We start from the raw sequence: 13,432 nt of genomic DNA, 5'->3' as shown, positions 1-13,432 counted from the left end.
CGTCGCTGGGTCAAAATCCTGGAACTCCCTCCCTCACAGCACTGTGGGAGCACCTTCACCACACGGACTGCAGCGGTTCAAGGCGGCTCACCACCACCTTCTCGAGGGCAATTCGGGATGGGCAGTAAATGCCGGCCTTGCCAGCGATGCCCACATCCCGAGAATGAACTAAAACAAATTCAGAAGGTTGTGGACTCAAACCCTTCCCGGGGGGTGAAATAAAAAGGTGATTTCCTGTCCAGCTCGGTCTGCTCGCTCTTTCCCCTCTTCAGTTCCTTCCACCGCTCTCCTCACCCGCGGGAGCCGTCTGTTATTGGGGGGGGGGGGGGGGGCAGGGTGGGGGGGGGGTACAGTTCCACAGGCTCACTCCATCCGGCCTCACGCGGCCGGTCTCAATGAACAATGCGGGGCGGGGGGAGGGGGTGTGTAAGTGACAGCCGGCTATTTGACCACAGAAGGCATCGCGGCCGAGCCCCAATCCCACCCTCGCCCGGTGCTCACTCTTCCCAGTGGGAGTTCACCAGGCAGCGATCAGGTGCGGAGAACCCGCGGCCAAGGGCACTGAGGCCAATGGCGGCGCCTCAACAAACCTCTGGTGGAGATCAGCTGACCGAGCAAACAAGGGATGGAGAGTCTGGTCGCCCAGTACGGCCGTGAGCTGCACTCACCCACTGACGTCCCGGGGAGAGACAACCCTGTCAACAGCTTCCCCCAGAGCAGAGCTTCGCACGGGCTGTTTCTAACCTGCTCCCCCGTGATCACAAGCTGCTTTTGTACATTTACATCATCCATTAAACACTGGTCTCCCTCTCCCTCCCTCCCTCCATCCATTCCTTACTCTCCCTCCCTCCATCCCTTCCTCACCCTCCCTCCCTCCCGCCCTCACTCCCTCCCTCCATCCCTTCCTCACTGTCCCTCCTTCACTCCCTCCCTCCATCCCTCCCTCCCTCTCCCACCCTCCATCCCTCCCTCCCTCTCCCTCCCTCCATCCCTTCCTCACTCCCAATCTCCCTCCCTCCCTCACTGTCCCTCCCTCACTCCCTCCCTCCATCCCTTCCTCCCTTCCTCCATCCCTCCCTCCCTCCATCCCTCCCTCCCTCTCCCTCCCTCTCCCTCCCTCCATCCCTTCCTCACTCCCAATCTCCCTCCCTCCCTCACTGTCCCTCCCTCACTCCCTCCCTCCCTCCCTTCCTCCATCCCTCCCTCCCTCTCCCTCCCTCCATCCCTCCCTCCCTCTCCCTCCCTCCATCCCTCACTCCCAATCTCCCTCCCTCCCTCACTGTCCCTCCCTCACTCCCTCCCTCCATCCCTCCCTCCCTCTCCCTCCCTCCCTCCATCCCTTCCTCACTCCCAATCTCCCTCCCTCCCTCCCTCCATCCCTTCCTCACTGTCCCTCCCTCACTCCCTCCCTCCATCCCTTCCTCCATCCCTCCCTCCCTCACTCCCAATCTCCCTCCCTCCCTCTATCCCTTCCTCACTCTCCCTCCATCCCCTCACTCTCCCTCCCTCCCTCCATCCCTTCCTCACTCCCTCCCTCCATCCCTTCCTCACTCTCCCTCCCTCACTCCATCCCTTCCTCACTCTCCCTCACTTCCTCACTTTCCCTCCCTCCCTCAATCTCCCTCCTTCTCTCCCTCCCCCATACAATTCCTCAGATTTCGGTTCTCACTTCCGTTTCCCATATTATGACAGTGACTCCACTTCAAAAACTACTTCATTGGCTGTGAAGCGCTTTGGGACGTCCGGTGGTCGTGAAAGGTGTTGTGGAAATGAGAGTCTTTCTTTGGCGGGAATGTCGAGCTTTACTTACATATTTGAAGGAGAGAACGATGGTGACCACAATCCCCGAGACAAAGAGGCCGATCCCGAGAGCACAGAACAGGCCTCCGCAGGAAGTGAAATCCACCTGTCGGGGCAATCGCTGCGTTAATGCTTCGTACATCCCGACTCAGCCCAGCCCCCCGTCCCCCAGGGAGACCCCCCCCCCAAGACCCCCCCTCCCCCCCCGACTCAGCCCCCCCGTCCCCCAGGGAAACCCCCCCAGACCGAGACCCCCCCAGAGAGACCCCCCACCCACAAGAGGCCCCTCCCCCCCGCCCCCAGACCGAGACCCCGCCCAGACCGAGACCACCCCCCGACCGAGAGACCCTCCCCGAGAGACACTCCCCCCCCCCCCCCCCCCCCCACCAAAGACCTCCACCCCCATAAGGCCCGGCCCCCCCCCCGGTCCTGGTACCTTTGTCTGGAAGCAGAAGATGGTGACACAGAGACAGACCAAGGCGGTGATCCCGAGGCAGAGGAATACGGACTTGGTGCTGTAGTAACTGCGGAGAAAAGAGCCAAAGGTTAACGGCCCGCGGAGAACCAGGGCCCTTCACAGACCCCGAACTCGACGCCCGCGCCGAGCGCCCGACGTTAATCACGGCGAAGGTGGTCTCCGGGAATCGCGTCGCTCGCCTGAGGGGGTCTGGGAATAATTTTCCAGACTTTTTGCCCCCCCACTAATTGTCCAGAGTTTTAAAATCTGGTTTTTCGCCTCTCCCAGGAGATCACATGGCCGGGAGGTGGGGATTGTCTGTAATAATGAATCAAACAGCACAGGAGGAGGCCATTCGGCCATCGTGCCTGTGCCGGCTCTTTGAAAGAGCTCTCCAATTAATCCCACTCCCCCTGCTCTTTCCCCACAGCCCTGTGAATGTTTCCCTTCAAGTATTTATCCAATTCCCTTTTAAAAGTCACTATTGAATCTGCTTCCACCGCCCTTTCAGGCAGCACGTTCCAGATCACAACAACTTGCTGTGTAAAAAAACTGACGTAAGAAAACTACTGGGCACTTGGTCTAAGCGTTAAACAAAGCTTTAATCAACTGTTTTACAACATGGAGGTCTAGTTGTGTCCTTCACTAGTTCCTGTTAAGAATGTCCTGAGCAAGCTGGGCCCGTGCCCGAGTATTTATACTCTCCCTGGACAGCACCACCCGCAGGCCGGTCAGTATTATTTCCTAAGTCTTTCTTTCATGAATGGCCGATTCATGTCAAAAACATTTCTCCTCACCTCCCTCTGGTTCTTTTGCCAATTACCTTAAATCTGTGTCCTCTGGTTACCGACCTTTCAGCCATTGGAAACACTTTCTCTTTATTTACTCAAACAGAACCCCTCGTAATTTTGAACACCTCTATCAAATCTCCCCTTAACCTTCTCTGCTCCAAGGAGAACAACCCCAGCTTCTCCAGGTGTGGGACAGGCTGGACGGGACCAGTTGGTCTTTTCTTGCCCATCGTTTCCCGTATGTTCGGAGGCTCCAAGAGATTTGACATCAAACAATGAGTGCGGGGAACCAGATCTTTCCAGGAGCAGTACAAAAACGTTCCAATGAATAAAGTCGATGACAGCGATGAGGGGATCAGGTGGAGTTTGAGGCTTTTCTATTCACGGGGACCCATCGACCAGATATTTAACCACTGGTTATTTCCCCCTTGTTCGCTCTCCTCCCCTGTTGGCAGCAACACAGCTGGGCCTGCACTCCCTGGGCTTCCGATACCCCACTCCCTGGGGCTCCGATACCCCACCCCCTGGGCTTCCGATACCCCACCCTCTGGGCCTCCGATACCCCACCCCCTGGGCCTCCGATACCCCACTCCCTGGGGCTCCGATACCCCCACCCCCCTGGGCTTCCGATACCCCACCCTCTGGGCCTCCGATACCCCACTCCCTGGGCCCCCGATACCCCACTCCCTGGGCCTCCGATACCCCACTCCCTGGGCCTCCGATACCCCCACTCCCTGGGCCCCCGATACCCCACCCTCTGGGCCTCCGATACCCCACTCCCTGGGGCTCTGATACCCCCACCCCCTGGGCTTCCGATACCCGACTCCCTGGGCCCCCGATACCCCACCCTCTGGGCCCCCGATACCCCACCCCTGGGGCCTCTGATACCCCACTCCCTGGGCCTCCGATACCCCACTCCCTGTCCCTCCGATACCCCACTCCCTGGGGCCTCTGATACCCCACTCCCTGGGCCTCCGATACCCCACTCCCTGTCCCTCCGATACCCCACTCCCTGGGGCCTCTGATACCCCACTCCCTGGGCCTCCGATACCCCACTCCCTGGCCTCCGATACCCTACCCCCTGGGCCTCCGATACCCCACCCCCTGGGCCCTCCAATACCCAACTCCCTGGCCTCCGATACCCCACCCCCGGGGCTCTGATACCCCACTCCCAGTGCCTCCGATACCCCACCCCCTGGGGCCCTGATACCCCACCCCCCTGGGCCTCCGATACCCCACCCCCTGGGGCCTCCAATACCCCACTCCCTGGGGCTCCGATACCCCACCCCCGGGCCTCCGATACCCCCAACCCGCGGGCCTCCGATACCCCACCCCCGGGCCTCCGATACCCCACCCCCTGGGGCCTCCGATACCCCACTCCCTGGGGCCTCCGATACCCCACTCCCTGGCCTCCGATACCCCACCCCCGGGGCTCTGATACCCCACTCCCTGGGGCTCCGATACCCCACCCCCTGGGCCTCCGATACCCCACCCCCTGGGGCCTCCAATACCCCACTCCCTGGGGCTCCGATACCCCACCCCCGGGCCTCCGATACCCCACCCGCGGGCCTCCGATACCCCACCCCCTGGGGCTCCGATACCCCACCCCCCTGGGGCCTCCGATACCCCACCCCCTGGGGCCTCCGATACCCCACCCCCTGGGGCCTCCGATACCCCACCCCCTGGGGCCTCCGATACCCCACCCCCTGGGGCCTCCGATACCCCACCCCCTGGGGCCTCCGATACCCCACCCCCTGGGGCCTCCGATACCCCACCCCCTGGGGCTCCGATACCCCACCCCCTGGGGCCTCCAATACCCCACCCCCTGGGGCCTCCAATACCCCACCCCCTGGGGCCTCCAATACCCCACCCCCTGGGGCCTCCGATACCCCCACTCCCTGGGGCTCCGATACCCCACCCCCTGGGGCTCCGATACCCCCCACCCCCTGGGCCTCCGATACCCCATTCCCTCAGGCTCTGATACCCCACCCCCAGTGCCCCGTGTTCCCTGCGGGGGGGGGCTCAGGCTGTGACTCGGGGCTCCCGGGGTACGGCCGCAGTAGTGGCGAGCGGGCATCGGATAATTAGGTATCCCACGCCGCAGCTGTCCACACTGCTGCACTGGCATTAGAGGGGCTCGGCGCAAACTTAACATGCACGTGAGCCTACTGAGGGCATTCCACTGTGGAAGGCATCGCGCGCACACACTCGCCGCGCTCACACTCGCCGCGCTCACACTCACACTCCATACCTTGCAATTGTTCCAGTCAGATATGACATAGCCAACGTCTGCACGGAAAAAGAAGAAAATAAGATAAGGTATGAGTGAGATCCAGACCACAGGTGCCCGTACGGTGAGGGGGACGGTGAGGGGGGCGGTGAGGGGACGGTGAGGGGGGACGGTGAGGGGGGGCGGTGAGGGGGGGCGGTGAGGGGGGGCGGTGAGGGGGGGCGGTGAGGGGGGGCGGTGAGGGGGGGCGGTGAGGGGGGGCGGTGAGGGAGGGCGGTGAGGGGGGGGCGGTGAGGGGGGGCGGTGAGGGGGGGGCGGTGAGGGGGGGGCGGTGAGGGGGGGCGGTGAGGGGAGAGGTGAGGGGGACGGTGAGGGGGACGGTGAGGGGGACGGTAGTGCAGCGGTTCTGTTGCTGGGCTCGTAATCCAGAGAACGGGCAGCACGGTGGCATAGTGGTTAGCACTGTTGCCTCACAGCGCCAGGGACCCGGGTTCGAATCCGGCCTCGGGCGACTGTCTGTGTGGAGTTTGCACATTCTCCCCGTGTTTGCGTGGGTTTCCTCCGGGTGCTCCGGTTTCCTCCCACAGTCCAAAGATGTGCGAGTTAGGTTGATTGGCTATAATAAATTGACCCTTAGTGTTAGGGGGATTAAATACGTGGGGATAGGGTGGGATATGTGTTGGTGTAGGGGTTACGGGGATCGGGTGGGATATGTGTCGATGCAGGCTCGATGGGCCGAAATGGCCTCTATCTGCACTGTGGGGTTTCTGTGATTCTGTGAACACAAGTTCAAATCCCACCATGGAAATTTCAGAATTTGAATACAGTTAAAGAAATCTGGAACTCAAAAGCTGGTCACAGTATTAGTGAGCATGGATTGTCGTAAAAACCCAACTAGTTCACTATTGTCCTTTTGGGGAGGAACCAGCACTCCCTCAGTGCTGCCCCTCCGACAGTGCAGCGCTCCCTCAGTACTGCCCCTCCGACAGTGCGGTGCTCCCTCAGTAGTGCCCCTCCGACAGTGCGGCGCTCCCTCAGTACTGACCCTCCGGCTGCGCAGCGCTCCCTCAGTACTGCCCCTCCGACTGCGCAGCGCTCCCTCAGTACTGACCCTCCGACAGTGCAGCGCTCCCTCAGTACTGCCCCTCCGACAGTGCAGCGCTCCCTCAGTATGCCCCCTCCGACAGTGCAGCGCTCCCTCAGTACTGCCTCTCCGACAGTGCGGCGCTCCCTCAGTACTGCCCCTCCGACTGCGCAGCGCTCCTTCAGTACTGACCCTCCGACAGTGCAGCGCTCCCTCAGTACTGCCCCCTCCGACAGTGCGGCGCTCCCTCAGTACTGCCCCTCCGACAGTGCGGCGCTCCCTCAGTACTGCCCCTCCGACAGTGCAGCGCTCCCTCAGTACTGCCCCTCCGACAGTGCGGCGTTCCCTCAGTACTGCCCCTCCGACAGTGCGGCGCTCCCCCAGTACTGACCCTCCGACAGTGCAGCGCTCCCTCAGTACTGACCCTCCGACAGTGCAGCGCTCCCTCAGTACTGACCCTCCGACAGTGCAGCGCTCCCTCAGTACTGCCCCCTCCGACAGTGCGGCGTTCCCTCAGTACTGCCCCTCCGACAGTGCAGCACTCCCTCAGTACTGCCCCTCTGACAGTGCAGCTCTCCCTCAGTACTGACCCTCCGACTGCGCAGCGCTCCCTCAGTACTGCCCCTCCGACAGTGCAGCACTCCCTCAGTAACTGGCCCTCCGACAGTGCGGCGCTCCCTCAGTACTGACCCTCCGACAGTGCAGCGCTCCCTCAGTACTGCCCCTCCGACTGCGCAGCGCTCCCTCAGTACTGCCCTCCGACTGCGCAGCGCTCCCTCAGTACTGCCCCTCCGACAGTGCAGCGCTCCCTCAGTACTGCCCCTCCGACAGTGCGGCGTTCCCTCAGTACTGCCCCTCCGACTGCGCAGCGCTCCCTCAGTACTGTTCTGCAGTGTCAGTCTAGACTCTTTGTTCAAGTCTCTGGAGTGGGGCTTGAATCCACGACCTCCTGACCCAGTGGCGAGAGTGCTGCCCACTGAGCCACAGCTGACACACACAGTGCCTTTAATGTAGTAAAACGTCCCAGGGTGCTGCACAGGAGCGATTATCAAACCGAATTTGACACCGAGCCACGTAAGGAGATATTAGGACAAAAGCTTGCTCAAAGAGGTCGGTTTGAAGGAGCGTCTTAAAGGAGGAGAGCGAGGCAGAGAGGTTTAGGGAGGGGAATTCCAGAGCTTAGGGGCCTTGGCAGCTGAAGGCACGGCCGCCAATGGTGGAGCGGTTAAAATTGGGAATGTGTGTGGTAAACCACTGTTATACCTGTCTGTATGTGTATGTGTATTCCACTAGGTACAGGTCTGGACATGCCTCGGCTGACTCCTCCCACTATTCCAGGTATATAAGTGACTACCTCCCAGTCCCTTAGTATTCTGGACGGGTCGACCACTCGAGACTAGACCTTCATTCTTTAGTTAATAAAAGCCTGGTTGTTACTCGCTTAACCTCAGTCTTTTGAGTAATTGATGGCGCGTCAATTTTATTAACTAAAATTTTTATAATGGAGAAGATCCTCACACCAGCATGCCTGGACCTGGACAGTCGGGAAGCGGATGCTTCCACCAAGTTTGCTCACTGGCTCACGTGCTTCGAGGCATTCCTGACTGCCTCCACTGCGGTCGTAACGGATGCGAACAAACTGTCTGTCCTGATCTCTAAGGTGAACCACCGAGTGTACTCAGTCATCCGGGAAGCAACCTCGTACACAGCCGCCCTCCAGCTCCTCAAGACCCAGTACACGCGCCCTGTGAACGAAGTTTACGCCAGGCACCTCCTGGGGAGTCGCAAGCAACAACCTGGGGAATCGACTGAGGAATACCTCCAAGCACTGTCCGTGCTTGGCCGGGCCTGTGGGTGTAAGGCAGTAACGCCCACTAAGTACACGGAGGAACTGATCCGGGATGCCTTCGTAGCGGGCCACAGGTCCAACTACACCCGACAGCGACTGCTGGAGCAGAGTGACCTCACCCTCGACAAAGCCTCCGAAATCGCACTAACGCTGGACGCAGCCTACCGGGGCATGGATGCCTACTCCTCTGCACCGTGGACGCCGTGGGGAATGACAACCTGGGACACGGTAGGATAGCCCCATAGCAGCGTGCCACCCCAGCCACAGCCCAACAACTGCCCAACCACTGCAGCAGTGTCCCAAAGCCAGACAGCAGTATCCCAAGGCCAGAAATGCTACTTCTGTGGCCAGGCCAAACACCCCAGAGCGCGCTGCCCGGCGAAGAATGCGACCTGCTCGGGCTGCGGGAAAAAGGGACACTACGCTAGCGTCTGCAAGGCCAAAGCCACCCCGAACGCCAGCAGCGCCGCGTGCCGCCATCTTGGGCCCCCAACAGCGCCGTGTGTGGGCCGTGCGGGCCGCCATCTTGGGCCTCCCCAGCCATGTGCGAACCACCGCAGCAGCAGCCATCTTGGACGACTCCAGCCACATGGGAATCATGGACGCCGCCATCTTGGACACCAGCCGGGACACAGCAGGCCGCCAACCCCCCCCCCCCCATCTGATACCCGCAGCGACACACCGACCCCTACGCTGGCCTCTGTTACGCTGGACCAAACGAGACCGCACCAACTAGCTCGGTCCAAAATGGACGTTAAGGTAAACGGCCATGCAATAAACTGCCTTTTTGACTCCGGGAGCACAGAGAGCTTCATCCACCCCGACACGGTGCGGCGTTGCTCTCTCCCAGTCCTGCCTGCGCACCAGCCGATTTCTATGGCCGCCGAGTCCCAGTCAGCGGACATTGGCGGCTACTGCGTGGTGACACTAGTAGTAGACGGGACTGTGTTCAATAATTTTAAACTCCTGGTCCTGCCCCAACTTTGCACTGCCGTTCTACTGGGGTTGGATTTCCAGTGCCACCTCAAAAGCGTTACGATGGTGTACGGTGGCCCCCTCCCCCCACTCACAGTCCGCAGCCAGCAGCCTCCAAATTGCCCGCCGCGCACTAGATGCAACCTCTCCACACTCAGAGTCCCACCCCCCCCCACTGTTTGCTAACCTCACCCCCGACTGTAAGCCCATCGCCACAAAGAGCAGGCGATACAGTGCCGGGGACAGGGTTTTCATCAAAACCGAAGTGGAGCGGCTCCTGAAGGAGGGGATTATTGAGGGCAGCTCCAGCCCCTGGCGAGCCCAGGTTGTGGTCGTTAAGACCGGCGAGAAACGACGCCTGGTCATCGACTACAGCCAAACAATAAACCGCTACACCCTGCTGGACGCCTACCCACTCCCCCGCATAGCTGACATGGTCAACCAGATCGCGCAGTACCGTGTCTTTTCGACCATTGACCTGAAATCAGCGTACCACCAGCTCCCCATCCGCCCCGAAGACCGCCAGTATACTGCTTTTGAGGCAAACGGCCGCCTCTATCACTTCCTTAGGGTTCCCTTTGGCGTTACCAACGGGGTCTCCGTCTGCCAAAGGGAGATGGACCGGATGGTCGATCAAAACGCGCTGCAGGCCACTTTCCTTACCTAGACAATGTGACCATCTGCGGCCATGACTTGCAGGACCATGACGCAAACCTCGAGAAATTCCTCCGCACCGCCCAACTCCTGAACCTGACATATAACAAGGAGACGTGCATATTCCGCACAGACCGCCTCGCCATCCTTGGCTGTGTTGTGGAACACGGGGTCATCGGTCCCCGACCCGGACCGGATGCGTTCCCTTATGGAACTCCCACTGCCCCACTGCCTAAAAGCTCTGAAGAGGTGCCTAGGGTTTTTTTCCTACTACGCCCAGTGGGTCCCCTACTATGCAGACAAAGCCCGCCCGCTGATCAAGTCCACCTCTTTTCCCGTGACGGCAGAGGCCCGCTCGGCCTTCCACCGTATCAAGGAGGACATTGCCAAAGCCACCATGCACGCAGTGGACGAATCCATCCCCTTCCAGGTGGAAAGCGATGCGTCCGACTTCGCTCTGGCCGCCACCCTTAATCAGGCAGGGAGACCTGTGGCATTCTTCTCACGAACCCTCCAGGGCCCGGAGACCAGACACTCCGCGGTCGAGAAGGAGGCCCAGGCTATTGTGGAGGCTGTGCGTCATTGGAGGCAATACCTGGCCGGAAAACGATTTACCCTGCTCACTGACCAGCGTTCAGTTGCTTTTATGTTCAACAACAAGCAGAGGGGCAAAATCAAAAATGACAAGATCTTGAGGTGGAGAATCAAACTTTCCACCTACAATTACGAGATCTTGTACCGGCCTGGGAAGCTCAATGAACCCCCAGATGCCCTATCGCGTGGCACCTGCGCCAGCGCGCAGATCGATAGGCTGAGGGCCCTCCACAATGACCTCTGCCACCCGGGGGTCACCAGGTTCTTCCACTTCATCAAGGCCCGCAACCTGCCTTACTCCATCGAGGAGGTCAGGACCATGACCAAGAACTGCCAAGTCTGCGCTGAGTGCAAACCGCACTTTTATAGACCAGACAGAGCCCACCTGATAAAAGCCACTCGCCCTTTCGAACGCCTGAGCGTCGATTTTAAAGGGCCTCTCCCCTCCTCCGACCGCAATGTGTACTTCCTCAACATCATTGACGCGTACTCCCGTTTCCCGTTCGCTATCCCCTGCCCGGACATGACCAGTGCCACGGTCATTAAATGTCTGAACAGCCTCTTCACCTTGTTCGGTTTCCCCAGCTATATCCATAGCGACCGGGGCTCATCGTTTATGAGCGACGAACTCCGCCAGTACCTGCTCGCTAGGGGTATAGCCACAAGCAGGACCACCAGTTACAACCCCTGGGGGAACGGACAGGTGGAAAGAGAGAATGCAACAGTTTGGAAGGCCGCCCTACTAGCCTTAAAGTCTAGGGGCCTTCCGACCTCCCGCTGGCAGGAGGTGCTCCCCGATGCGCTCCACTCGATTCGGTCACTGCTCTGCACTGCCACCAATGCCACCCCCTCACGAGAAAATGTTTGTCTTCCCAAGGAAGTCCACATCGGGGACAGCGTTACCGCCATGGCTGACGTCCCCAGGCGGTACTACTGAGAAGACACGTGAGGACCAATAAAACGGACCCCCTGGTCGAGAGGGTCTACCTCCTCCACGCCAAACCCCAGTATGCTTACATTGCGTACCCGGATGGGCGGGAGGACACAGTCTCCATACGAGACCTCGCACCCTCGGGGACCGCTGTAACCCACTACCCATTACCACCCCCCCCCCACGACACCCTCGGGGACCGCTGTAACCCACTACCCATTACCACCCCCCCCCCCCCCCGATATCCAACCCCAGCAGCCGGCTCGCCTTGGACCGTCACCCACGAGGACTACACTCCAGTGCCCCAGCCTACACGGGACGCGACGCCGGAAGCCGCACCACCCCTGCCGTCGCCACGTCGATCACAGCGGCAGACAAGACCTCCGGAGAGACTCCAATACACGAACTTTTAAATACACTTCACCCCGCCGGATTCATTTTTAAACAAGGGGTGAATGTGGTAAACCACTGTTATACCTGTCTGTATGTGTATGTGTATTCCACTAGGTACAGGTCTGGACATGCCTCGGCTGACTCCTCCCACTATTCCAGGTATATAAGTGACTACCTCCCAGTCCCTTAGTGTTCTGGACGGGTCGACCACTCGAGACTAGACCTTCATTCTTTAGTTAATAAAAGCCTGGTTGTTACTCGCTTAACCTCAGTCTTTTGAGTAATTGATGGCGCATCAATGTGCAAGAGGCCAGAATTAGAGGAGCGCAGGGATCTCGGGGGAGTTGTGGGACTGAAGGAGGTTACAGAGATGGGAGGGGGGGGGGGGGGTGAGGCCATGGAGGGATTTGAAAACAAGGATGAGAATTTTAATATCAAGGCGTTACCGGACTGGGAGCTAATGTAGGTCAGCGAGCACATGGGAGATGGGTGAACGGGACTGGGTGTGAGTTAGGACATGGGGCAGTGAGCACAGGGGGTGATGGGTGAACGGGACTGGGTGTGAGTTAGGACACGGGGCAGCGAGCACAGCGGGTGATGGGTGAACGGGACTGGGTGTGAGTTAGGACACAGGGCAGTGAGCACAGGGGGTGATGGGTGAACGGGACTCGGTGCGAGTTAGGACACGGGGCAGTGAGCACAGGGGGTGATGGGTGAACGGGACTGGGTGTGAGTTAGGACACGGGGCAGTGAGCACAGGGGGTGATGGGTGAACGGGACTGGGTGTGAGTTAGGACACGGGGCAGTGAGCACAGGGGGTGATAGGTGAACGGGACTGGGTGTGAGTTAGGACACGGGGCAGTGAGCACAGGGGGTGATGGGAGAACGGGACTGGGTGTGAGTTAGGACACGGGGCAGTGAGCACAGGGGGTGATGGGTGAACGGGACTGGGTGTGAGTGAGGACACGGGGCAGTGAGCACAGGGGGTGAGGGGTGAACGGGACTGGGTGTGAGTTAGGACACGGGGCAGTGAGCACAGGGGGTGATGGGTGAACGGGACTGGGTGCGAGTTAGGACACGGGGCAGTGAGCACAGGGGGTGATGGGTGAACGGGACTGGGTGTGAGTTAGGACACGGGGCAGTGAGCACAGGGGGTGATGGGCAAACGGGACTGGGTGTGAGTTAGGACACGGGGCAGTGAGCACAGGGGGTTGAAGGGTGAACGGGATTGGGTGTGAGTTAGGACACGGGGCAGTGAGCACAGGGGGTGATGGGTGAACGGGACTGGGTGCAAGTTAGGACACGGGGCAGTGAGCACAGGGGGTGATGGGTGAACAGGACTGGGTGTGAGTTAGGACACGGGGCAGTGAGCACAGGGGGTGATGGGTGAACGGGACTTGGTGTGAGTTAGGACACGGGGCAGTGAGCACAGGGGGTGATGGGTGAACAGGACTGGGTGCGAGTTAGGACACGGGGCCGCCGAGTTTTGAATGAGCTCAAGTTTACGTAGGGTGGAAAGTGGGAGGCCGGCCAGGAGTGCATTGGAATAGTCGAGTCTGGAGGCAACAAAGGCCTGGATGAGGGTTTCAGCAGCGGATGAGCTGAGGCAGGGGTGGAGATGGAAGATGTTACGGAGGTGGGAGTAGGCGGTCATCTCAGAAGGGCCTTCCAGCG

The 13,432-nt window shown here is 60.1% G+C and overlaps 1 protein-coding gene across 2 annotated transcripts in view; it reads right to left on the bottom strand.

The window, feature by feature from the left end:
- The window catches only part of LOC147120710 (protein lifeguard 3-like), a 134,791-nt gene that overhangs the window by 23,457 nt on the left and 97,902 nt on the right, over positions 1–13,432 (bottom strand). For both annotated transcript variants that reach the window (XM_085986940.1, XM_085986941.1), the window contains exons 8-10: positions 5,300–5,337; positions 2,237–2,324; positions 1,811–1,906 (exon numbers count right to left, since the gene is read on the bottom strand). In XM_085986940.1, coding sequence (XP_085843066.1) covers positions 1,811–1,906; positions 2,237–2,324; positions 5,300–5,337 — 222 coding nt within the window. The remainder of the gene's footprint in view (positions 1–1,810; positions 1,907–2,236; positions 2,325–5,299; positions 5,338–13,432) is intronic.

The sequence above is a fragment of the Somniosus microcephalus genome, chromosome 4 (genome assembly GCF_052327205.1).
Source record: "Somniosus microcephalus isolate GS21.2 chromosome 4, FLI_Smic_1.0, whole genome shotgun sequence".
Taxonomy (NCBI): Eukaryota; Metazoa; Chordata; class Chondrichthyes; order Squaliformes; family Somniosidae; genus Somniosus; species Somniosus microcephalus.
This window is presented reverse-complemented; position numbering and strand designations above follow the sequence as displayed.